Consider the following 27,319-nt stretch of genomic DNA (forward strand, 5'->3'; position numbering starts at 1 on the left):
CAAATTCTAAAAGTATGCTTGTTGACTCCGGTATCACGTTAGTTAAAGACTTCGAAGCTTAAAATGTTTAGGGAGAAATGGAATACTGGTGTGTATTTTTTTCTTTAAAGTACCAAGACCAGCTATATACAGTACTGTATGTTTATGTTCCAAAATTAATATCGTTTATGACCTTCAGATGCGTTATGCTCCTCTTCTTTTTATGCTCAGCTACTAAAATTTCCCTTTAGTGGTAAAATTCCATATAAATATTCAAAACTAAGCGGATTGAAATGTGCACAGTAAAGACATTAAATGATTAAATCTTTTCACTACCAACCAATGCACGAGTGCCCCTGTCGGTCATTTTGGCCAGCCAATCACTTGCCCTGCGGTGCCCTACTGTGCCCTGCGGGTTGGTTACTGTACCGCGGGTTTTTACCGCTCATTTTGAATGGCTGCATCTGTACTATAAATATAGTAACTTGTTTGCTGTATGTTTTGTTGTTTGTATTGTTGTCTTTGTCTTGTCATTTGTTTAAAGAAGTGTACTTGGATTATTACTCTTTTCACCAAAGCTGTGCCAGAGATTAAAGAATTCACCTGCTTCTAATTATGCTGATGTTCACCAATTTCATAACCCCCCATCTGTAACTATATATAATATTTTAGATATGTATATGCAGTATCATTATTATTATTATACTAATAACATTAATGATTGTACATCAGCTATTATACATCAGTTTTATTTATTTTTGGCTACCAAATTTCTCTTTAGTTACAATGTTTTGCATTCTTATCATCCTGTTTCATAAATGCTCATTTTAAAATAGGAAAATTGTTTAAAACTGACATTGCCCATTCCCTGTTCAATGTAGTTTTATATTCCCCTTCACAGTCTGCTATAACTGAATAACATTCATCCTTGCTTCAAAGTTAACAGCAGACGTGCATGCTGAAGCAAAACCATTAAACCATTAAACCATCTTCTAGAAGGAGAAGCATGCACTAGGCATATGCAAATTTTAACAATTATTTGTCCTTCCATTTTGAAAATAAGGATTATATTCCAAGTTTATTTGTGATTTTATAGTAGTAATCAAAGTATGGACAAATCCACTTCCTGAACCTTCCTGAATACTGTGGGAAAGAAAATATAAAAGCTGTTACTGCTGCAATCAAGGACATCAGTAGAGAGAAAAGGTTGTGACTAATGGGCTGCCTCTAATATAGTAATGAAATCACATCAAAAGGTAACTTATTCCCTTTTTGTGTGTTTTCAGAAATCAAAGGGAGTTGAAAATGTAAGGCTATCTTGTTTTCATTTCTTTGTGTTTTTTTACTAAAAGACATTTAATCATTAAATTGTTCTCCTGTGTCTTTAGTGCAAACAATTAAGATATTCATTACTATAGTACATGTATTTTATATCCTGTGATTCTTTCACATGTATAAATGAAATAAATAGCTCTCACAGATACTCCAAAAACTCACTTTTAGTGAATTTAGGTTTTAGCCTGAGCCAGAAGGTCTATTTTAATAATTAATCAAAAGTTGTGATTTGAACAATCTCAGGGTTAAGAAAAGACGTCTGGAAAAGAATGCTGTTAGGAAGTTAACATGCCACAAAGTTTTAAATATTGAGTCATATAGTATACATTTATTTATGCTTTAAATAAATGAGAATTAGTTATTTGTCAAATGTGTACAATTTCTCTCTTCCTTGGAGGCAGAGATTCAGAGTGTTCAGGTGAAGTGTAATGTCAGTCAAAAGGGCCAGTTTGAGAATCCACTCTGGGTTTTTCAACTCTGGCTCGCTTTTCCCTTTGCTGTCAAGAAAGTTTCGTATTCTGGGAGGAGGCTCAGAAAGAGTTCGAGTACTCTGCTGCAAGATAACCATCTCACTTTGTTGTGCATCAAATCAAATCATGTGTACTCTGTCTCATATTCCAACAGCTGACGGAACTGTTGTGATTCAGTGCTTTTGAAACAATGAAGCACAATGCAGCATACCTTCCTGTTTCCCTCCTTCTTCCTCATAATTTTCATTTGCATATAGCATAAATTTATTTTAAAATGACTTAAAAAATACAATAAAAACTGCTAATGAAACGTGACTTACAAAATGTAATCCATTTTATGACTAATCTAAAACGTGTCACACAATGAGTCAGTGGTAGAGGTTGGAATTTTATGTAAAACAATTTAATAAATGTTAAATATTTTGAGGTTATATTATTTTTTGTTTTCTTTATTTAATTCGAAATCAATGTTACACAACCAACGAGTCTAGCATAGGTTTTCAAAGGTTTTGTGCTAGAATAAATTTTGACAGTGTCAAATAAACTCCAACTAATCATTAAAAAATTTAAGTGAACATTCTTATGTTCTTTCATTAAATTTTATTCTTTCATAAAACCAGAAAAAGGTTTTGTGATTCATGTAGCCAGTTCGAATCCTACTCCGTTGGGCCCCTGAGCAAGGCCCTTAACCCCAGCTACTCCAGGGACACTGTACAATGGCTGACCCTGTGCTCTTCCCCCTAAGCTTCCCTCCCTGTCTGTGTCTCATGGAGAGCAAGCTGGGGTATGCAAAAACATGAATTCCTAATGTAAGAAATTGTAAATGGCTAATAATGTGATCTTTTCTTATCTTATCTTATAGTGCCATAATTACATTTTTCTCAATATCTGTATTGGAGCTTTTTCACAGAACCTTCTCATGTTTGTCTTTTTCAGAGGACACTACTCCGAAGAAAGCAGTTTGCCACTTCAACGGGAAGACCTATGCAGATGAGGAAAGGTGGGACATTGACAGCTGCACTCACTGCTACTGCCTGCAGGGACAAACTCTGTGCTCTACAGTTAGTTGTCCAGTCCTTCCTTGTGTTGAGCCCATGAATGTGGAGGGGAGCTGTTGTCCCATGTGTTCAGGTAAGATCCCCTAGTCTAACAAGCTCATAGTCATCCTCACACACACTCTGTGGTACTCAGGGCTGTGAGGGCTAAGTAATCCAGCAATTAAGGTAAAAAGGTTTTTTCTATGCCACTAAGTGTTTGACTGATAAACAGATGCAGCCATTCAAAATGCACGGTACGGACACATACCGCGGGTAATTGGCTACATCCGTGACGTGCGATAACGCAAAATACCGCGGTATGTGATCGGTTGACTGACAGGGGCACTCGTGGTTCGTTGGTCGGTCTTAGGAAGATTTAAATGTCTTTACTGTGCCCATTTTAGTATTGAATATTTATATGGAATTTTACCACTGAAGGGAAATCTTAGTAGCTGAGCATAAAAAGAAAAGGAGCATACTGTAACGCGTGTGAAGGCCATAAATGATATTCATTTTGGAACATAAACATACAGTATATGGCTGGTCTCGGTACTTTAAAGAAAACATACACACCAGTATTCCATTTCTCCCTAAACATTTTAAGCATCGAAGTCTTTAACTAACGTGATACCGGAGTCAACAAGCATACTTTTAGAATTTGATTAAAAGGGAATATAATATGGAGTCGCGTATCTAAAGAAATTGTACCGCAACACAAGAATTTTACAAGCTGTACGATGTCTGTTGACAATGTTTATAGGGCTTTTTCAACACTCCTCATGTGATCTTGCCGGTGACGCTGTGGGTTAGGTTCCCAACTTATACATTACATGTTGGGTGTTGGAATCCAGCTGGAGCCCTGACTTTTTTAACAAACATTTCTTTGAAAAAATAAAATGTTTCCCTGGGTCAGAGATTATATAAAAATTCACTCGCACCAAACAAATTTATATTTCTAAATATCACAACATGATCGAATTTAAGTCATTTTAATAACAATGAATAGTCACCTATGCGTTACAATATAAACATTAATAATTGATTTCAAATCACATTTAAATCACCTTTATTTAAAACCCATAAGCTGATACTGTGTAGACTTTATATTATTTAAAACTGCATTACAGCAGCACAATGCACAATGTAACGTAAATCGCTATCTTTGTCTTCTGCGTAATAATGTTCACCTCTCTGTCCAGCAAATTAACAATAGGAATAATAATTAACTTTATTGTATATGGCGCCTTAAAAGGTGGCTCCTCAAAGCCCTTTACAGGATAAAAACAATAACAACAATACTGTTAGGCTGAGCAAACGATTTTTTATTTTTTTTAAGAAATACAAAATGAGTTATAATGATGTGTTCCGGCTTAGACACTGACGAAGAGCATAACACGGGGGCAGTGTAGAGGTCGGCTCTTGCTTTCCCATCTATACCGATGCACTGCAAGCACAACCCCCCTCTCTGCGTGAGTGCTGGCTGTGACGAATTAAACTGGTTTCACAGGTATTTTTTCAAAGTAGAAGGGGGTGAGATTTCCAGCGAAAGACACCTCCCCCCTCCAAAACCCAGTAAGTACAGTACTTACTAGTTAAGAAAGCTAGGCTCCTCAATGAAATCGCTTTAACATGCTAATGTGTTAGTGTAACAGTCCGGGCGTGGCAAGCTTCTAATGTCTCCCGACTATGGCGAAAGGAACGCTTCTTTCATTGGAAGACAAAGAACATATTCTTGCCCTAAATAATTTAATATCAAACTTGGTTTACATAAAATACATTTTTCCAAGAAAGTTTAGCCTTTGTCACTAATGAAACCACTAAATAAAGACATAAATATAAAAATCTTAAGATTTTTAAAATACATGACTTTGCTAAAATTTATTTAAAAATAAAACGATTTGCAAACGCCAACAGAGAGAGTGAGTGCTTACTTTGTCAGCACCCAGACAAAAATACAATGCTTTTATTCATTCTTAATCAGATGGTGAGAGTGAAGGGGGAGCGATAAGGTTGAAGTTGAGGAAAAAGAAGTGAAAGAAGAGGAAGCTTAATTGACTAGAACAGGGGAGGGATGTTGGTTTTGCATAAGGGGCGGGGCTATGGAAATGAGGTATATTTGGGAATGTGGAGTTACATGTTCTGGAATTATCATTGTTGAGTATGGAGTGTTGAGGTATTGATTTTGTGTAATGCTTTATTCTGAAAAGTGAGATGGATTTTGTTTATGATAAAGAGGATAAACTGGGATGGGAGGGGGGTTGGTTCTGCATAAGGGGCGGGATTATGATAATTGGTAGAATTTGAGAGAGTTTGCGGGCTGTTTTTGGTTTGTATTTCGAATAATTCGTACAAGATATTGAGATTTGTTGATAATTGGAGGACAGTTTTGCTTTAATGGTTTGATATATTTGATTTTGTATTGTGGTTGTTATCTATGGTTTTGGTTGGTATTATGTTTATATGGTTGTTTTTGTTGGTTGGTTGTTATTATGGTTATTATGGTTATTGTTTCATTTTTGATTATTGGATGTAATAATCAAAAGAGAGAGAGCCAGCTCCTTCTTTTTACTTTTGTAGCCAAAGGGCCTTGCAGATCAGATTCCCTTCCCCCTACAGAAAGACAGACACATGTTTTCACAGTTTAGAAGTCGCTATTCAGACGCAGGCGAGCAGCCCCTAGATAAAACATCAACTTTATTTAAACTCCAACGAAAGTATTAATGGTGTTTAATTACTGTACTCTTATGGAACATGCCACCAGCCATCTGCATTGAACGAATAAAAATAAAAATGATTACGATTGGCACTCCTGTAGCCTTTTCACGAAACCTCCTTTTTCACGAAACTTCCAACAGAGCTGTTCAACCGGTTTTTATCTGGCACCTCTTATGTCAGCCATAAGCGATAAATACACAGTATTTAGCTGAAAAGCTTTACAACGCAAGACATTTCATTAATCTAGGCTCAGAAAGAGTTCGAGTACTCTGCTGCAAGATAACCATCTCACTTTGTTGTGCATCAAATCAAATCATGTGTACTCTGTCTCATATTCCAACAGCTGACGGAACTGTTGTGATTCAGTGCTTTTGAAACAATGAAGCACAATGCAGCATACCTTCCTGTTTCCCTCCTTCTTCCTCATAATTTTCATTTGCATATAGCATAAATTTATTTTAAAATGACTTAAAAAATACAATAAAAACTGCTAATGAAACGTGACTTACAAAATGTAATCCATTTTATGACTAATCTAAAACGTGTCACACAATGAGTCAGTGGTAGAGGTTGGAATTTTATGTAAAACAATTTAATAAATGTTAAATATTTTGAGGTTATATTATTTTTTGTTTTCTTTATTTAATTCGAAATCAATGTTACACAACCAACGAGTCTAGCATAGGTTTTCAAAGGTTTTGTGCTAGAATAAATTTTGACAGTGTCAAATAAACTCCAACTAATCATTAAAAAATTTAAGTGAACATTCTATAAGCGATAAATACACAGTATTTAGCTGAAAAGCTTTACAACGCAAGACATTTCATTAATCTAGGAGGTTTCATGAAAAAGCACATTGTGCTGCTGTAATAGTTTTAAAAAAGTCTAAACAGTATCAGCTTATTTATGGGTTGAAACTAAAAAAAAAGTCCAAAACCGCACTCAAAATGCAATTTAGCGCTTTCTGGCAAGAGGAGACCCCCAAATTAATAATGTAACATGCTACTGTTTGTGCATGAACATAGTTACTGTATACTGTTATTTCTTTAGATACGCGATTCCATGTTGTTTTTTAATCCCTGGTGAGACCGGGAGTCCATACGAATCGAGTAATAGGTTTCATTGCGCTTTGACAGATCAATTGTTGATTTAAAGGTTGACATTAAATATTTATATTGTAACGCATACTGTACAGCCTCTATTTCTCTATAAAAATCTAAAAGATCGTTTGAGGGGGGCGAATGCACTACAATAGATTAGCATACTGTAGAGGAAAACAGTATAGGCATCGTTGATATGAGGAATTTGAAACCAAATTTCCCAAATATAATTTGTGCTTTTCTATATTTATTGTCAATTGATTGTCCATAATATTGCTATTCTAAGCAAGGAGCGCTACACCCTGCCTGCTGCGGGAAGAGCTGGCTTATTCCTTCCCTGCCTCACCGAGGGCAGACCTTGCCGGTGGGCCTCCTCCGGGAGAGTAGGGTAACCCTGGCGGCCTGCGGCTGTTACCTTCACTGTTACCTGGATACCTCTTTAGTTAGAACTCACTCTTCTCCCTGCCTGTCTGGCTTCTTTTAATCCTTCTGTGTCCGGATTGCAGCCCATTTCGAGCCTACATTACATTTTAGTGTTTCATTCTGTGCAGAAGACCCTCATAACTGAAGAAGGCTTGCGTTTTCTTCTCTTTTAAGCATGTGTACAATGCTGTAATACAATTTAAAATAATTAAAAATTTAAACAGTATCAACTAAACTCCATTAATATAAGTATCGAGTGGTATTAAATAAATACAGCTTTTTAGTATAGATTACACTTTTCTAAAATGTATTTAAAAAATAAAAATGATTACAATCTAATCTTTCCACGTTTGATCCCAAAATCCCAAGAAAAATAAATCTAAACGGGGAGAAAGCTATGCTGAAAGTTTATTAATATACTTAGAAGACAAAGATAACAATTTATGTTGCATTTGTCTGATTGTGAATCCAAAAATACATTTAATTAACTGCTCTCAGTGATAGCTGACAATCCTCCATACACTCAAGTGAAAAATTAGTAATGCCAATGTAAACATCCTATTTACAATTTGTTGATAATAGAAATGTTAAGTTCTCTAAAGTTTTGTGAGGCAGCAAAAGGGAGCAAAAGATTCGAAAACCTATATTGTTCATTTAATTAGTATTAGAATTCGCACTGATTCCCTTGCGAAGATAGGGACATAAGAATATTCGTGCGTGGTCAAAAAATGGCATAAAGCACTTAAAATTAATATGGTTAATAAGAGTAAACTGTAACATGCTGTAACAAGATTGGCTAAACTGGGATCTATCGCTTACGCCTGAAATTGGAGCTGCTCGCCTCGCAGTGAATAGCGACTGATAAGTCTGTCTTTCTGTGGGGGGAAGGGAATCTGATCTGATCTGCAAACCTCCAACAGAGCTGTTCAACCGGTTTTTGTCGGGCACCTCAAATGTCAAGTGTAAGCAATAAATATATTTAGCTGAAAAGCTGTACAACGCAAGACATTTCGTTACTCTAGGTTTCGCGAAAAAGCACATTGTGCTGCTGTAATACAGTTTAAAATAATTAAAAGTCTAAACAGTATCAGCTTATGTATTGGTTGTAATTTAAAAAAAGGCAAAAACTGCACTCAAAATGCAATTTAGCACTATCTGGCAAGAGGAGACACCCAAATTAATAATGTAACGTGCTACTGTTTGTGCATGAACATAGTTACTGTATACTGTTAGTTCTTTAGATACAGGATTCCGCATTATATTCCCTATTAATCAAATTCTAAAAGTATGCTTGTTGTATCAAGCGTATTCGCAGAAAAGCTTAAAACTACCACTTTTTATGCACGTTATTTCACGTTAGTTAAAGACTGTGATGTTTAAAATGTTTAGGGAGAAATGGAATACTGGTGTGTACTTTTTCTTTAAAGTACCGAGACCAGCCATATACAGTTTACATACTGTATGTTTATGTTCCAAAAATAATATCATTTATGGATTTCTCACATGTTATGGTAAAATTCCATATAAATATTCAATACTTAAACGGGTAATTTCGCAGTAATTAATTAATTTATTATATTTATTACTATATTTATTATACACGTGTAAATACATTAATTACTGTGAAAATAATTTACTTCGTACACTGTGCAGAGTGCCGTATACTCCTAGTTGCGGCACACAAACACAGTAAAAAGCCTCAGGCACTGTGTTAGATGTGTTTTCGACGTTATATTCAATTCAATTCAATTCAATTCAACTTTATTGTCATTAAACTTACACAGGTGCATAGTATAATGAAAAGTGTTTCTCATTAGTCGCTCAGGTGCAGTATATAAATAGGACAGAAGATAAGACAATAGACAGTTACACAATAGCAATAATAGTAACGTAATAAAGTAATCGAAAACTGCAAAATTCTGCAAACAGAGAAAATGTAACAGGACAAAAACAGTGCAAGGTAATTCTTGGAACAGTGCAAAAAAATAGTGTGGTTAAAAGTAGTATGGTTAATTAATATTAAATATTATGCCTGTTACAATTTTACTGGGCTATCGAGGGGACAGTACAATTTTGGCTTACATGTGTGTGTGGTTGTGTAGGAGTACCGTGGTTGTGGGTACAGGAGGATGTTAGGAGAGATCATAATAAGGTGGAAGGGAGTGGGGGCGTCACCAACTTGACAGCTCTGGGGAAGAACCTATTTTGGAGTCTAGTTGTGTGCAACTGGAGTGACCGGAACCTTCTGCCAGATGGTAGGGGAACAAACAAGTTATGACCGGGGTGAGTGGGGTCAGACATAATTTTGGTGGCTTTTTTCAGACTCCTGGTGTTGTATATTTCCTGGATGGATGGTAAGGCACTGCCAATGATGTGTTGGGCAGTTTTGACCACCCGCTGTAGTGCCTTACGGTCGGATGCGGTGCAGTTGAAGTACCAGACTGTGATGCAGCTGGTCAGTATGCTCTCCACCGTACATCTGTAGAAGTTGGTGAGGATCGGTGGGTGTAGGTGTATTTTCTTCAGCCTTCTCAGGAAGTACAGCCGCTGTTGTGCCTTCTTAATGAGACTAGAGGTGTTCAGTGTCCATGTAAGGTCCTTAGAGATGTGAACGCCTAGGAATTTGAAGTTATTCACCATCTCCACCGCAGACCCTTCTATGTAGATGGGGGAGTGAACTTTTCCTTGTCTTCTGAAGTCAACAATCAGCTCTTTGGTTTTGCTGATGTTGAGACATAGGTTGTTGGTTCGGCACCAGTCTGCGAGTTGTTTTATCTCCTCCCTGTAGGCAGTCTCATCGTTGTCAGTGATCAGGCCCACGACTGTGGTATCGTCAGCATACTTGGTGATGGTGTTTGTGCTGAACTTAGCAGTAGTCGTGGGTGAACAGGGAGTAAAGCAGTGGGCTGAGCACACAGCCTTGAGGGGCACCGGTGTTAAGGGTGAGTGTGTTGGAGGTGAGGTTGCCAATCCTGACAGTCTGGGGTCTGCTGGTGAGGAAGTCTAGGATCCAGCTGCAGGGGGTTGTATCTAAACCTAGTTTGGAAGAACGTTTTATGGGTATGATGGTGTTAAATGCTGAGCTAAAGTCAATGAACAGCATTCTTGTATAGGTGTTCCTTTTATCCAGGTGGGTTAGTGTGGTGTGTAAAGCTATAGAGATTGCATCCTCTGTGGATCGGTTTGATAGGCAAACTGGAGAGGATCCAGTGTTTTTGGAATGCTGGCTTTAATGTGAGGAATAAGTAGTTTTTCAAAGCACTTCATTATGATGGGGGTGAGTGCAATAAGGTGGTAGTCATTAAGGCATGTGGGGGCTGATTCTTTCGGTACTGCCACGATGGTGGTTGTCTTGAAGCAGCTAGGTACAGTGGCCTGGGCCAAGGACATGTTGAAGATGTCAGTACAGACATCAGCTATCTGCCAGGCACATGTTCTGAGTACCAGGCCAGGGATACCATCTATATGCGTTTATTAATGTTGTCGATTTTACGGTTGCAAATCGACGTTGATTATACGTCGCGGCGACGTATATATACGTCTAGCTGTATTTTCGCCACGAATATACGTATATTCGACGAATCAGTGCCCACAGCTTGGCATACAAGGGTTTTGCGGAGGGGGTCTTGCCACCTGCCTGAAAAAAAATGTAAAATGTTTGAGTGCCTATAGAGTTTCTATTTTTATTTTCTTGAGAAAAGTTGATACCATTTCCTGGACACCCCGTCCCCCATCAGTGCACGGTGCCCGGGGAAAAATCTGTAGGGAGGTGTCTGAAATTCTGAGGGGGGTGATATTTCGGTTGAAACGGAGCTGTACGGTGCAGCTACCCAAATGAAATCTTGCAGCTATGCCATTGATTAGTGCTATGATAGAAGATAACGACTAGCAATCTGGTATTTGCGATGAAGTTCAGTTTCACATTTTTTGTCACTCTCGTGGTTTGTATTGCCTGGAGCGAAAAGTACCATAAGCGTTCATTTTGCGGCTACATGGAGGTTCTGAATCGTTAAGAAAAAAATGTTGTAAAACATAAAAGAAAGCACAGACTGCTATAACTAGTCCTAGTTATATAACAATTTTAAGTGTAATGATAAACTACTGCAAGGAATCGGTCCACCTGAGGAAACAAGATCGTAATGTTGACACTCATTAACAACACTGATATGTGCAGTTCCTGGATGGATAGCCCTCCTGCACATCAAACAGTCCGAGTGACTGTTAGTGTCATTAAGTGTTGTCTGACCATTGACAAAGTACGACTATTTTTTTAGGGCGCAAATTAAGTTAGGTAAATCTTTTTGCCCAAAACTGAAGGGGCGACACTCCTCCCTCCCCCCGTGATGCCAGGCCTGTCCCCATCCTATTCCATAATGTCATTATATATATATAATACCATACAACAGTGACCAAACCTTACTAACTGCATGTGTTAAAATTGTACATCAGCACATAGCAGGGTACATAGCCGCTATGTATTATCAATGTTAAATGTCAACCATAATATCGACAACATTAATAAACCCATACGTTGAGAAAATATCTAACCCAGCATATTTTCCAGTTATATACCACAATGCATTGCTAGTATTCATTGGTCACCATTTTGGACACGTTTTTCAAACGTAGAAGATTGAAGTATTTATCCGCAAATATCTCAGCAATCCTCTTTTGACGAGTAAGTATGAATAATAATAATACTATCTGAATACATACAGATCTTTCTTAATATTATTTTGATTAAAATAGTACGTGAATAAGCAAAAAAATGGCACATAAAAATAGTGTGAATGGGGATGATGACACAAAATCGTTTTGCCGTTTCTCTAATTATTCTTATTCTATGTTGTACTTTCAAACTTTGGGTACTCTTTAATTAGGACAGACTTTATTGCTCAACTGCTATGATGCAAGACAAATTTTATACATTTATTTCAGCTTTGAGCTTAGTAAACATTTTTTTAGATTATACTAAAGAAGATATTAATCATCATTTATTTGGGAAGTAATATTATATTATTTTCTCCTAGCTGCGGTGCTGAAGTCCCACCCTACATCAACAGACAAAGAAATAAAGGAGCATGCAATGTGTTACTTGAAGAATGCATATGCAAGGCAGGGGGCTAGGAGATTTGAACACTGAAAATAATAGGTTTCTGGTTCTAACTGTTAGGACAATTAGACAGGGTTTGCAAATAGTGGACAAAAATCGTCTTAACTTCCATTGTAATATTTGTTTTCTTGGAAATATAGAAGTTGCACGTTTTAAAATTTATATTTGAATCAAAATGTGGTTTTGAGTTAGTGTGTTAATGTAATTAGTTTGTGTAATTAGTTTGTGTCATTACTATACTGTATATTGCCATGTTACCAGAATCTGTAGCTGAAGTTTAAGACTAGTTGTGTTTTTTATGATTATTGCCCATATGTTGATTGTTGATTGATTGTATACAATGTACAATTTGAAATACATCTTTTTCAGGTCTGAATGTGTATTTTCAGAATAAACCAAATCATTGGCTTGATTTACTAGTTTCTACACCTGTAAAACCTATCTTTGATGTATAATAGACCCATATACGTATAATAGACCTCTAAAGTTATCTGTATAATAGACCTCTAACCATATACAAATGCAGCCATTCAAAATGCGCGGGCGATATCGCATTATTTTCTGGTACACTGTACGCAGTCTACCGCAAGCTACCGGTAAATACCGCGAGTTACCGGTAAATACCGCTAGTAACCGTAAATTCTCCTATAATACGACAAGCAAAATAATAGTATCCAGAATTTCCAAAAGGTGGAGCTAATAAAGCTCAACCTCTCATGTTTGAGCTGTGGCCATCAGTCTTTAACGAAGATATTACTAATAGTATTAATAATGAATGACCTTGGACAAGCTGTAAGTGTAAACTCAAAGTATTGCCCTGGTCAACATTCTTTTTTTCATTGACCGTCTTTGTAAAAGTAACACCACAGCATTTCGCAATCACGCATTTGTTTCCAAACATGCAAAGTACAGTGATTCAACATGCCTTTCACATGCTTATAAAAGAGATTGATTTAGGAACATAAACATATTACCGTATGCAAACTGTACTGTATACAGTATGTATATGTATATTTAATGTCTTAACTGTGCCCGTTTAAGTATTGAATATTCATATCTAATTTTACCACTGAAGGGAAATCTTAGTAGCTGAGCATAAAAAGAATAGGAGCATGCTGTAACGCATGTGAAGGCCATCAACTATATTAATTTTGGAACATAAACAAACAGTATATAGCTGATCTTGGTACTTTAAAGAAAAAATACACACCAGTATTCCATTTCTCCCTAAACATTTTAAGCTTCGAAGTCTTTAACTAACGTGATACCGTAGTCAACAAGCATACTTTTAGAATTTGATTAAAAGGGAATATAATATGGAATCGCGTATCTCAAGAATTTAATAACGGTATGATTATATTCGTGTACTGCGACAGGGCTGTGTAAGGCTGTTTCGCCTACCTGTGCATGCGAGTTGTCTTGTAGCCTACTGGTCTAGGTGCGTGACTAACAATGCACAAGTTGTGTGTTTGAATCCAGCTGGTGCTGGACTTTTCTTTTAACAAACATTTCTTCGTAAAAATAGAATAGCGATATTATGGACAATCAATTGACTTTTATATTTCAAAATATCGCAACATGATTGATATTTGCGATATTTTGAACATATCTTCCCTTCTGACAACGGTTCCTGCTTCTATTGTGTGTGTGTGTGCAACAGAGTAAATTTTTATAGAGAAATGGAGGCTGGACAGTATGCGTTACAATATAAACATTTACATTGATTTAATTCGTGTTCTGATTTAAATCGCAAACGCGTGTTTAATTATGTGTTTTTTAATCATAATCAGGCTAATGCATTTCTACATTTTCTGTATGAACCAGCTTAGAGGTTCATACAGAAAGACAGATTGTGTTTAAATTGAGTGTAAGGTAATTTATGCTTCTAAAGTCATGGTCAGCATTTATTATTGTACTGTGCTGTAAACTTGTTCTGTGCCTAGTCACATTATTTTATAGCGTTTTTATTGTGTTATTAAATCTGGTGGCGCTGTGTGTTAGTTTCCTGACTCCCATGTCACACGGTCTGTGATTGAATCCCATGGAACTATGACTTTATTTTTTAACAAACTTTTCTTTGAAAAAATGAAACTCTTCCCTTGGTCAGAGATTAAATAAAACCTCACTCGCACCAAACAAATTAATATTTCTAAATATCACGACATGATTGAATTTAAGTCTTTTTAATAACAATGAATAGTCACCTATGCATTACAAAATAAACATTTATATTGATTTGAATCGCGTTTTGATTTAAATCGTAAACGCGTGTTTAAATATATGTATTTAAAGGCGATATACAGTATAAATGCGCTGATTCCTATGGAGTGTGTTCTGCCGGGGATTCAAAAAAATTATTTTAAATAGGCTGATAAAGCTTAGACTACTGTAACTGTATTCTAGCCTGTATTACAACAGAACATTGGACAATGCAACGTAAATTGCAAAAATGCACTTGGAATCTGTCCAAGCCCTTCTACAAAAATTATTTAAACTGCGACACTGATCATTCATCTCTAAATAAACTTTATTTTATATAGCGTTTTAAGCGAATAGGTAATTAGATTGCTCATAAACCTAATCGCTTTTTCTACATAAACACAGCGTGATTGCTCTCTGAAAATGCTTTTCCTTTATATTTAGGCTCAGATTTCAACTATAGATCGTATTATTATAAAATGTCTTGGAAAAATGTATTTTTTGTAAACCATGTTTGCTATTAATTAATTTAGGGCTAAAATACGTTCATTGTCTTCCAATCGAGTCGAGTTGACATTGGAAGCTTGCCACACCCGGACTGTTAAACCAACGCATTAGCACGTCAAAGCCCATTGTGGGTATTGAGCCAGTATTGGCTTTAGTATTCCCCCCCTCTCCCCTCAATTCAATTCAATTCAAGGTGTTTTATTTGCATGACAGATGGGTACAAGCAGTGTTGGGTATGTATATTGTAATGCTTACGGCAGACAGGCACTGTGTAAGAGCCGGCGTACCAGAGCAGCGCACCGAGGGAGCGTCTGCATTTATAACTTAGTTTTTAAAATTAGTCAAGCAATATGAAGCATCTTCTTTTACTTTTAAGTCCCTTAAATACATTGAGCACAGCTTTCTCACCACTTAAGATTGCTTTTGATACCATCCTTACACAAAGCAGAAGGGAAATCTTAGTGCCTGAGCATAAAAAGAATAGGAGCATACTGCAACGCGTGTGAAGTCCATAAACAATATTAATTTTGGAACTTAAACATACAGTATATGGCTGGTCTCGGTACTTTAAAGAAAACATACACACCAGTATTCCATTTCTCCCTAAACATTTTAAGCTTCTAAGTCTTTAACTAACGTGATACCGGAGTCAACAATCCTACTTTTAGAATTTGATTAAAAGGGAATATAATATGGAATCGCGTATCTAAAGAATTTAATAACGGTATGATTATATTCGTGTACGAAAGAAAGGTTCTGAGGTTAGATTTAAACTGGCCCTGGTGTGTGTGTGTTTGTGTCTGTCTGTCCTGTGATGGACTGGCGCTATGTCCAGGGTGTATTCTGCCTTGTGTCCGTCGCTTACTGGGATAGGCTCCAAATCCTCTGTACTGGATAAAGAGATTAGAAATGTATGGAAGTAAAGGCACTGTGTGGATGGAACTATACACAGTGTTAGAAACCCACTATGAAATGGCAGCATCTCACTGAGAATAAAATATTTTATAGTGCTGGCTTAAGGAAACAGCCTTTCCATCTCTCTTGCACATCAGTATCCATACCTAGTTATTTAAACAAATTGCCTCTAATTATAAACATCTTAATATGCTGGCTCTGTGGATCCGCATCAGCTATGTTTGCCCATTCCTTCAATTCATGTGCATCCAACACACAGTTCAATGCCAGCAACTACACAAAATCTAAAATACAATCCTCATTTCAGTATCTATGTAAACATACAGTCTGTTAACTTCATCATCTTCATCAAAAGTATGCCTAACCCCATTAGGAAGTGTTCTTGTTATCAGTGTATTCCTCAGCTATCCCAAAATTATCTTCTTCTTACCAACATCTCTAGTCTTTTATCCTGCAATAACTCAGCCAACACTTAAATCTCCAAAATAAATGCACATCCTGTTCACTGGGGAAATTAAATCCACACTGAGCAATCTTCAATATGTTCAGAATATGACAGCAAGAATCCTATCAGGGATGCATTACACCTGTTTTCAAGTCCTTGCACTGGTTACCTATCAGATTTCGAGTCAACTTCAAAATCCTTATCCTCTTTATATACTGTCCTATTAGATTGCTCATAAATCACTTATTCTATATAAACACAGCGTAATTGCCCTCCGAAAATCTTCTTTTTCTTGTTCGTTTTAGAGACCTTGATCGAAACTGATTTTAGATGTCAGAAAGGATTTATTTTTTCTGTATTTCCTACATTGCTTTGTCGAGATTTTAACTTTATATCTAACTTTATATCTAGGCTCAGATTTTAGATTTATATTTCAACTATAAATCGTACAGTAATTAATAGCAGTAAATACTGATGTTTTGCGCCCTCTTACCACAAAAATATATGTTTTGTAGTTGGGATTAACTTTATTTCGTACGCGTAGCTACTCCGATTCGGACACCGAGCAGTTAAAGATGGCGGCAAATCACTTAAATCTCCAAAAGCTGCTTGTGTTAATTTCTTGAAATCACAAATATCATGTGTAAATACTGGCCATGTAATACTCTGCATTGTAGAATAATAGTTTATTTTAAAGGGAACTAGAGAAACTAAGAACTAGAGAAATCAAGAAAGGCTTTTTTTTCTAGAATTAATAAATGCACATCCTGTTCACTGGGGAAATTAAATCCACACTGAGCAATCTTCAATATGTTCAGAATATGACAGCAAGAATCCTATCAGGGATGCATTACACCTGTTTTCAAGTCCTTGCATTGGTTATCTATCAGGTTTCGAGTCAACTTCAATATCCTCATCCTCATTCAGTACCTACAGTATATGGCTTATTATCTGTCTACTCCCCACCTTTGTCCGTCTGACTCTGGTCTTCTAGCTGTCCTCAAGAACATCTACATTCTGTGGGTGACAGGGTCTTCTCTAGCTGCACCCCAGAGCTCTCAATTTGTATTCCCAGTGATATCAGTCACGTACCCTGAGTGCATTTAAATCTAACCTCAGAATCTTTCTTTTCAGAAGACTTAGTGTCTCAATCTGCTTCATTTTCTAATTTTGGTAGCACCTCTAACTGCTTGTCTTTCTTATATGTATTTACTTTGTCCTTTTATCTGTTTTTATATCTACTGTATTGTTTTGAGATGCCACTTTTAAAGGTGATATATAAAATAAAGTTTTTTATTATTGTTATAGAGAAACATGATCAGTTTTCCGTGGTTCAGATAAAAAGCATACTAGTTTGTCACTCTTCTCATTCCCTTTGCTAAATAACTTTTCATACTAATCTGATCAATCTAACTGCCTGTTTTCTGTGCTTTCTCTATCCTGCTAGATTTGCAATTATTCTGAAAATTTTCTTCTTGAAATAACTCATTTCTAAATACCTTTTTTCACTGTTAACATCTTGCAGCAACTCTGCAACAAAATATACGCTTAGCACAGTTCATCCTGCTACCAACATTGAATTAAAAAAATCTTATGATTTCTATATTTATGTCTTTATTTAGTGGTTTCATTAGTGACAAAGGCTAAACTTTCTTGGAAAAATGTATTTTATGTGTTGCGGAAAAAACTGACTTGCTTTAACAAAGTATGCTTACAAATCCTTTCACCTGGCAGTTTACCTGAATGTCCAACTATCTGAGAAGCCCTCCATGAACCCATAGTTGCTATTAATTCATTTAGGGCTCACTCACAGAATTGCTGTTTTGTATGCATGCTAATTTCTGATTCCTCACTCTGTTTCATGTTTATAGATAAGACTATTGATCGCGAAGGGAAATTGATGTACATGTTTGCATGTTCTTTTGTAACATACACCTTTTTGTGATTTTTTTGTATATCTAAGCAAGTGTTCCTGCATCCCTCTTTTGCACTATAGGCATGGCTTTTTTTCTGTTTGCTCAATTTCTAAAACTTTTTGCTCATGTGCATTTTTGTATTTTTTACACCTCTAGCACTTTAACGTCCTGAATTTTCATTTGCCTTAATTTGTAGAATGAATTTGAGTTTTAACCTTAAAAATCTTAAGTTTTCACTATCTTTTGTTTCTTGTCCTACAACTGTTATTATTGATCACCGAATTATTGTACTTGACATGACTTCATTCAGCCTTTCCTGAACGTTTATGACAGGCAGAGAGAGTGCTGTTTCTGGTGCGATCTTTTGCAGCTGACATTTCACTGTTTTAAACGAACAAGAAATTAGATTGCTCATAAATCACTTATTCTATATAAATACAGCGTAATTGCCCTCCGAAAATCCTCTTTTTCTTGTTCGTTTTAGAGACCTTGATCGAAACTGATTATATAATTATACGAATTACACGAAATATAATTATATCTTATTAATTTCTTGAGATACGCGATTCTTTTAATACACTCTTTGCTGTGCTCTAGAGGATCCTTGTGATATTTCGAGCTCTGGTTGAATGATAAGTGTCGCAGTTTAAATCATTTTCATAGTTAGAAATTATGGAACGCTCTGTTAAAAGCAAGGGAGTTTTTATGTCCGTTGCAGTTCTTTTGCAACATGAATATAATTATATCGTTATTAATTTCTTAAGATACGCGATTCCATATTATATTCCCTTTTAATCAAATTTAATCTGCTTTGTGTAAGGATGGTATCAAAAGCAATCTTAAGTGGTGAGAAAGCTGTGCTCAATGTATTTAAGGGACTTTCGAAACTCTGCCCCAAAGTCATGTGACTGATTTTTCGCCCTGTTTCGTTGGTTAAACGCAATGATCACAAGCACCACCATGGTAACTGGGATGTGTAGTTTTTAATTCCGTTTGAATTATAACTGTACGTACTGTCTTCATATTTGGCCAGGGCTTTAAAGAGAAGGCCCGCCAAAAAAATTTCGGTGCCGTCGTCTCCGCTTTAAAGGTACCCCCGTGCTGGAAGAATTTGACCTCGGAACGTTTGCCCAGCGTACTGTTAAACCAACGCATTAGCATGTTAAAGCGATTCTATTGAGGGAGTAGCCCAGCTACCACTTAACACTGTACTTCCTACTTTGAATACCTGAGAAACCGGTTTAATTCGTCACAGCCAGCACTCCGGGAAAGAGGGGGTTGAGTAGTGGAAGCAGGCGAGATTTCCACCGAAAGACACCTCCCACTCAAAAACCCAGTAAGCAGTAATGCTTTAAGTTGAAAATCGAGGTAGATTTTGAGGATGATAAAGATGGTAAACTGGGATGGGAGGAGGGTTTGGTTTTGCATAAGGGTCTTGCATAAGGGGCAGAAGATTTCCATTCTGCTTTGTGTAAGGGAATTGAGTGTAAGTAAAATTACCTTACACTCAATTTAAACACAAGCTGTCTTTCTGTATGAACCTCTAAGCTGGTTCATACAGAAAATGTAGAAATGCATTAGCCTGATTATGATTAAAAAACACATAATTAAACACGCATTTGCGATTTAAATCAGAACACGATTTAAATCAATATAAATATTATAAACGTTTATATTGTAACGCATACTGTCCAGCCTCCATTTCTCTATAAAAATTTACTCTGTTGCACACACACACACACACACAGACACACACACACACACACAATAGAAGCAGGAACCGCTGTCAGAAGGGAAGAAGGTGACTATTCATTGTTATCAAAAATGACTTAGAATCGATCATGTTGCAATATTTTGAAATATAAAAGTCAATTGATTGTCCATAATATCGCTATTCTATTTTTTCAAAGAAATGTTTGTTAAAAGAAAAGTCCAGCACTAGCTGGATTCAAACACACAACCTGTGCGTTGTTAGTCACGCACCTAGACCAGTAAGCTACAGGGGAACGGGGAACTTGCATAAACAGGGAGGCGAAACAGCCTTACACAGCCCTGTCGCAGTACACGAATATAATCATACCGTTATTAAATTCTTTAGATACGCGATTCCATATTATATTCCCTTTTAATCAAATTCTAAAAGTATGCTTGTTGACTCCGGTATCACGTTAGTTAAAGACTTCGAAGCTTAAAATGTTTAGGGAGAAATGGAATACTGGTGTGTATTTTTTTCTTTAAAGTACCAAGACCAGCTATATACTGTATGTTTATGTTCCAAAATTAATATCGTTTATGGCCTTCACATGCGTTACAGCATGCTCCTATTCTTTTTATGCTCAGCTACTAAGATTTCCCTTCAGTGGTAAAATTCAATATCTACAACGGGCACAGTAAAGACGTTTACAGTAAGTCTTTCTACGACAGACCATCAGACCACGAGTGCCCCTGTCGGTCAACCAATCACGTACCTTGTGATCTTGCGTCATGATATGCGATACCGCAGCCAATTACCTGCGGTACGTGTCTGTACCGCGCACTTTGAATGGCTGCATCTGTATGTATAATAGTCCTCTAAATTTATCCGTATAATAGAACTACAACCATTTACGTATAATGAACATCTAATCATAGACATATAATTGACGTATAACAATAGACGTATATTAGAATTTCATTCTAGACGAATTGCGGACCACATTTAGACGTTTAAGGTATGCGTTTAATAGACGTATATTATATGTCTTTTGCCCACTGGGTTATGTCCGTTTGACATATTGCACAAAACCTGTAGACCATTTGAGATCACCGGGCCAGAAAATCTCCTCTGTTCTATCTATGTTTGAGGAGCAAAAAGCAGAACATTTTACCTGTTCTGGACAAATGCCCCTACCATGAGGTGTACACCATGAGGTGTACATAATGCTTCTTCCCCGCTGTGCAGCATGTTGACCCTTATTCTGAAGTTTCACCTGTCTTCTTTAGAAGCCTTCCACTTGTGAGAAGTAAAAACAATAGTTGTCACACTACCTTTTTGTTGTATAAATTCAGAAGTTTAATCCTATTGCTCACCAAATAAAAATGGCAGAGGGAGGTAGTCATTTTCTACAAGCTGTTGCAGCTGAAAATAGAATGGAATTGGACAGTTTGACTAGGTTACAGGATGAAGACATAGATGAATGGTGATTATTTACATTCTATGAGCAAATGTGCTCTTTGACAAAATACCACATTATATCCTGCCCTTTATACTTAAATGGTTGACAATCTAAGAATAAATAAAATTGATATGTTTTTTTACTTCTTTCAGAGATATACATGCCTGAACCTACCAACATACCTATTGAGAAAACAGACCAGAGAGGAGAAAGCAAAGCTCATGTCCCAGTATGGCCAACAGCCAGTGAGAATGAGATCATGCCTCAGTTCAGAGGTGAGTGTAAATCCATGGCATTTCAGTTGAATATGAAGTTCTTAACAAGATGGGGTTTGTCTATCTATGTTTTATTGGGAATAAGCAACTAATAGTACCTGGCTTTTTGCTGCCCCACTTTGCTATAATGTCTCAGTGGTAACTGCAGAAAATTCTCATTTAGAGAACACATGTATTTAATTAATAAAATGTTGCTTAACCTGCTGGGCTGATGGCTTACTTCCTGGCCATAGGATGAGGAGGCTAAGATCCACATGCGTAGTGAAAAGTGACCAAAGGGTGCCTGCAAAGGTAGAGGCAACTTTGTACTAAGTTGATCTACTGTAAGTAGTTAATGATATATATGCAATACAAAATTTGAAATGCTGCCATATCAGACAACCTGTACAGATTTCAGTAATATTTGAAAATATATTGAACTAAACAAAATTCAAAGAGAATGTGAATCTTAATTAAAATGTTTTGTTTTTGTTAGATGTTGCAATGCGTATCGATAAAAAAAATCAAAATCTCTGACTGCTGCAAATGGTTAATGTAAAAGCTGCACTGTTTAAACTGTGAACAGTAATGAAAAAAAATTACAATTTCACATCAATGCTTTAAAATTAAATCTTAGAAATAAAAGAAGGGTTGATAGACTGATACAGTATATTGATATTATAATATCAATATATCACAAGGGATTTGGGTGTACATTTATTGAAACACGTGTCTTTATTCTTCCATTTCTATCTACATATATATTTACTTTGTAATGTGCATGTTATGACCCCAAGTGTCTAGGGGTAAAAGGGTTTAACATTTAGGATAATTCTTTTGGTAGCAGGTGGGCTTTGGTGAGGGACAAGGAAGCGTGATAACAAGGGTAAGGAACTAGAATGGTGGCAAAGAAAAGAAAATAACAAACAAAATGGAGCTGGCTAGGACAGTGAGGGAAAGCTAATCTGACTACAAAAGAAAACCCGAAACACACGGTCTTTGGCGTCTTCAACACCCTAGCTAATCTGCACTGACTACCCAAAACCATACAAGACAAATGGCACTCACCCATACTAAACTAGTGTACTAATACAAAATCAACTAAGTGTGTAAGTGTACCCAACAACCTAAACTAACCTTTACACAAGCTCACACAAAAACACAAGTGAACCAGGAATACAAATAAGGGAAAACAAGAGTAACCAACAGGACCAGGGTACAAAAGGAACACAAAAGTTGAACATGTAACACTGGGGCAAGGCAATGACAAAACAAGGATGAACACACAAACAAACGAAGCCGAAGCAATAACCAGAAGCAAAGCGAAGCGATAACCAAAACCAAACGGGACCGAAGTCAAACGAAAGGCCTTTTCTTCCTGAAAGCCTCCATGTTAAATAGTGAATAAAATTAGTTCTGATTGGCTGAGGGCTGATTGATGATGACATCATATTGAAACAGTGGTGTGATGGTTGGCCAATGGGGAAGGGAGAACAATCGAGGGTCAGCAATGTGGACATAACAGAAAAAACACACAGAACACACACTGGGACGTAACAGTGCACTTAAAATGTAACACAGAAAAATATAAAAATTAGTTATTATGATTAATGTGGTAATGATGAGAAATTTAAAAAAAATATTAAATGTTAAAAGTTTGGTTTGGTAAAAGCTTACTTTTTGTTTACCTTTTACTGGACTTTTTCATCATATCATTGAAATCATTGGCCGTGGGAGAACTTTTTCATTTTTGGATAGGATCTGGCGATCAAATAAACACAGTGATCCAAGGGTGATATCACACCCCCAAAAAGAAGAAGCTATATTGTTGTGGGAAGAGGAGAAATTTATGAAGCTGTAAGACAGATGAAATGTGAAAAAGGGTTCAGTAAACTTGAAGAGCAGGATTAGTTACAAATGGTTCAACAAATAAAAGAGTGAAAGGGCACGTTTGCCTATAAATTAATTATTGCTCTTTCAGTTTGTGCTTCACAAATCAAGGACAATAAAGTGAGTGCAGAGAGGTTTTTTTAACTGTGAGTTTCCATGTTAATGTAACACATAAGTATTAAAATAGTGGTGTTGGTGGATATTTTGTATTGGAATTCCAGTATTTTCTGTTTGTGTATGTAAATAGTAAAATTAATATGTCTGCAATATTTTAATGTAACTATGAGAGTTGCCATTTTATCCCTAAAGAGGGAATATAACAGAATTATTGTGTTTTTAAAATGACATACGGTATACCAAATGATTAACTTTTTAAGGTTTTTTCTTTAATCAATGAAAGATGGGATCCAATACTCACATACAATGCCAACAATAATTGTAGCCAATTTTAAGTCTATAGTATTATGCTTCATATGGTCATCAGAAGGTACTTTGCATACAGTGGATATCAAAAGTCTACACACCCTTATTGAAATTTTTGCTTTTGTTGATGCAAAGGCTAAGACAAATCGTGTCAGACTTTTTTCACCATTGATAAGATCTTGTAACCAACAATATTTAAGTGAAAAAGAAATTGAATTATTGAAAAATAATTACAAAAGAAACTTTCAATGTTTTGGTTGCATACGTGTGCATACCCTTTATAAAGAGGGTTATAATTGTGTTCAGATTTAACCAATCACATTCCAAATCATGTACAAAAGTAGCTTCCCTTCACCGGACATCAACTGAAGTAATTCAGATTAGCCCTAAATAAAATCTGCTGTTTCTGAAGGATTTTCCCTAAAGGTTTCTTGGTTGCATAGTGCAGATATAACCATGGACCACAAGGAGCTAACAAAATATCTACAGGATTTTATTGTTGAAAGGTACAGATCAGGAGAGGGATATAAAAGAATTTTGAAGGCATTACATATATCGTGGAACACTGTGAATACCATCATTAAGAAGTGGAGGAAATATGGCACCAGGACATGGCAAAGATCAGGACGTCCCCCCAAAATCGGTGACCGGCAAGAAGAAAGTTCATCACGAAGGCTACCAAGAGGCCAACGGCAACCTTTATGTCAGTAGCTATTTACTCCTGCATATTATAACCATTCTGCATATTCTCCACAAGTCTGAGCTATGGGGTAGGGTTTTCTCACAAAAAAGAAACATCCAAGCACATCCAAGCACATAAAAAGTTTGCAAGAAAAAACATTCAATCTCCTCAAACCATGTGGGAAAATGTCTTATGATCTGATGTCCAATGTAGAACTTTTTGGCCTTAGTAACCAAAACATACAGATGCAGCCATTCAAAATGGGTGGGGTATTTCGAGGCATACCCCGGTGGGCGTGTCGCGGTATCATGCAGTGTCACGTGGTTAATCGCACGTCATTTGACGCTCTGCCGGAAACTATCCAGCGTCACCTTGTGAAACCGCCAGGGGGAGCTTAACCTCTCATGTACAGCATTTGAACTTTTAATTTTGAACTGTGTATTACGGCATGTTAATCATCAGTCATTAAAATGTTGGTATATTTTATGAAAGCAAGATTGCTCAGTTGGACAAAAGTACACAACGCATCAAAGCTTTTACCGAAGATATTACTAATAGTATTAATAATGGATGACTTTGGACTGTCACGCCCGACATCCCTCCCTAGAGGGCGGTCCACTGCTCTCATTATTGTTCGTGTCATTTAGCTCTCCAGGTGTACCCTTTTAGTGTTATTATTTAAAGACCAGCTCCTCCAGTCCTCGGGGCTCATCATTACGGTAAGTTGTCGCGAGGCCCGCCTAGCACCAGGAAACCCTACGTCCGTCTCCTGAGGGCATAGGCCTCATCCCCGACACCTCCCGTTTCCTTAGCCCGGGGTCTGGAGGATCTCGCCCCGTCACCCTTGGACCTCCATGTTTCATTTGTCTGTGTGCTCCCCCCTCCCGGGGATTTTAACTTTGTCGCGTTCCAGGATGGATTTCCACTTTATGGACTTTCGGACCATGCTTTGACCTGCCCTTGGACCCGTTTGGATTTGGATGCCGTTTTGTCTTCCCCGTACACTGTCTCACGGACTGTCACTATTATTTTGTGCACTATTAAACCCCTGTGTGTTCCTTTTTACCACGCCTCCTGTTTTCTCCAGCTCTCACCGCATCGCATAGGGTCTTCTACAAGATCTGACACGGATTCCAGTCCGTGTCCGTTACATGGACAAGCTGTATACTCAAAGTATAATTTCTTTAGCACATTTGTACAAGCACTTGGAATCTGTCCAAGCCATACTTTGTCAGTCATTTTGTTTTACTTCAACGGGCATAAAAACTTCCTTGCTTTTAACAGGGCGTTTCATAATTTCTAACTACGAAAATGATTTTAAACGCGACACTTATCATTCAACTAGAGCTCAAAATATCACAAGGATCCTCAAGAGCACAGCAAAGAGTGTATTAAAAGATACTTGTATGTATCAACGCTTTCTTTTCCGTATACCAGATTTTATGGAACCACTTCAGAAGGGTGTCAGCCAGTCAGATTCCAGGAATCGGTACTTTAAAGGAAAAATACACACCGGTATTCCATTTCTCCCTAACGATTTTAAGCATCAAAGTATTTAACTAGCATGTGAAATAGCGTGTTAAAAAGTGGTAGTTTTAAGCTTTTCTGCTAATATAATCTGGAATCGCGTATCTAAAGAATTTAATAACAATATGATTATATTCGTGTACTGCGACAGGGCTGTGTAGGGCTGTTTCGCCTCCCTGTTCATGGGAGTTGTCCTGTAGCCTACTGGTCTACGTGCCTGATGAACAACGCACAGGTTGTGTGTTCAAATCAAGCTGGTGCTGGACTTTTCTTTTAACAAACATTTCTTCGAAAAAATAGAATAGCGATATTATGGACAATCAATTGACTTTTATATTTCAAAATATCACAACGTGATCGATTTTAAGTCATTTTTGATAACGAATAGTCACCTTCTTCCCTTCTGACAATGGTTCCTGCTTCTATTGTGTGTGTGTGTGCAATAGAGTAATTTTTTATAGAGAAATGGAGGTTGGACAGTATGCGTTACAATATAAACATTTATATTGATTTAAATTGTGTTCTGATTTAAATCGCAAAACGCGTGTTTAATTATGTGTTTTTTAATCATAATCAGGCTAATGCATTTCTACATTTCTGTATGAACCAGCTTAGAGGTTCATACAGAAAGACAGCTTGTATTTAAATTGAGTGTAAGGTAATTTATGCTTCTAAAGTCATGGTCAGCATTTATTATTGTACTGTGCTGTAAACTTGTTCTGTGCCTAGTCACATTATTTTATAGCGTTTTTATAGCGTTATTAAATCCGGTGGCGCTGTGTGTTAGTTTCCTGACTCCCATGTCACATGGTCTGTGATTGAATCCCATGGAACTATGACTTTATTTTTTAACAAACATTTCTTTGAAAAAATGAAACGTTTCCCTTGGTCAGAGATTAAATAAAACCTCACTCGCACCAAACAAATTTATATTTCTAAATATCACAACATGATCCAATTTAAGTGTTTTTAATAACAATGAATAGTCACCTATACGTTACAAAATAAACATTTATATTGATTTGAATCGCGTTTTGATTTAAATTGTAAACGCGTGTTTAAATATATGTGTTTAAAGGCGATATACTGTATAAAAGCGCTGATTCTTATGGAGTGTGTTCCGCTGGGGATTCAAAACATTTATTTTAAATAAGCTAATAAAGCTTAGACTAACTGTATTCTAGACTGTATTACAACAGAACATTGGACAATGCAACGTAAATTGCAAAAATGC

At 36.7% G+C, this 27,319-nt stretch overlaps 1 protein-coding gene across 5 annotated transcripts in view; it reads left to right on the top strand.

The window, feature by feature from the left end:
- The window catches only part of crim1 (cysteine rich transmembrane BMP regulator 1 (chordin-like)), a 619,278-nt gene that overhangs the window by 563,079 nt on the left and 28,880 nt on the right, over positions 1–27,319 (top strand). For all 5 annotated transcript variants that reach the window (XM_069179104.1, XM_069179116.1, XM_069179125.1 and 2 more), the window contains 2 exons: positions 2,721–2,915; positions 21,462–21,584. In XM_069179104.1, coding sequence (XP_069035205.1) covers positions 2,721–2,915; positions 21,462–21,584 — 318 coding nt within the window. The remainder of the gene's footprint in view (positions 1–2,720; positions 2,916–21,461; positions 21,585–27,319) is intronic.

This window comes from Lepisosteus oculatus, chromosome 2 (genome assembly GCF_040954835.1).
Source record: "Lepisosteus oculatus isolate fLepOcu1 chromosome 2, fLepOcu1.hap2, whole genome shotgun sequence".
Lineage (NCBI taxonomy): Eukaryota > Metazoa > Chordata > Actinopteri > Semionotiformes > Lepisosteidae > Lepisosteus > Lepisosteus oculatus.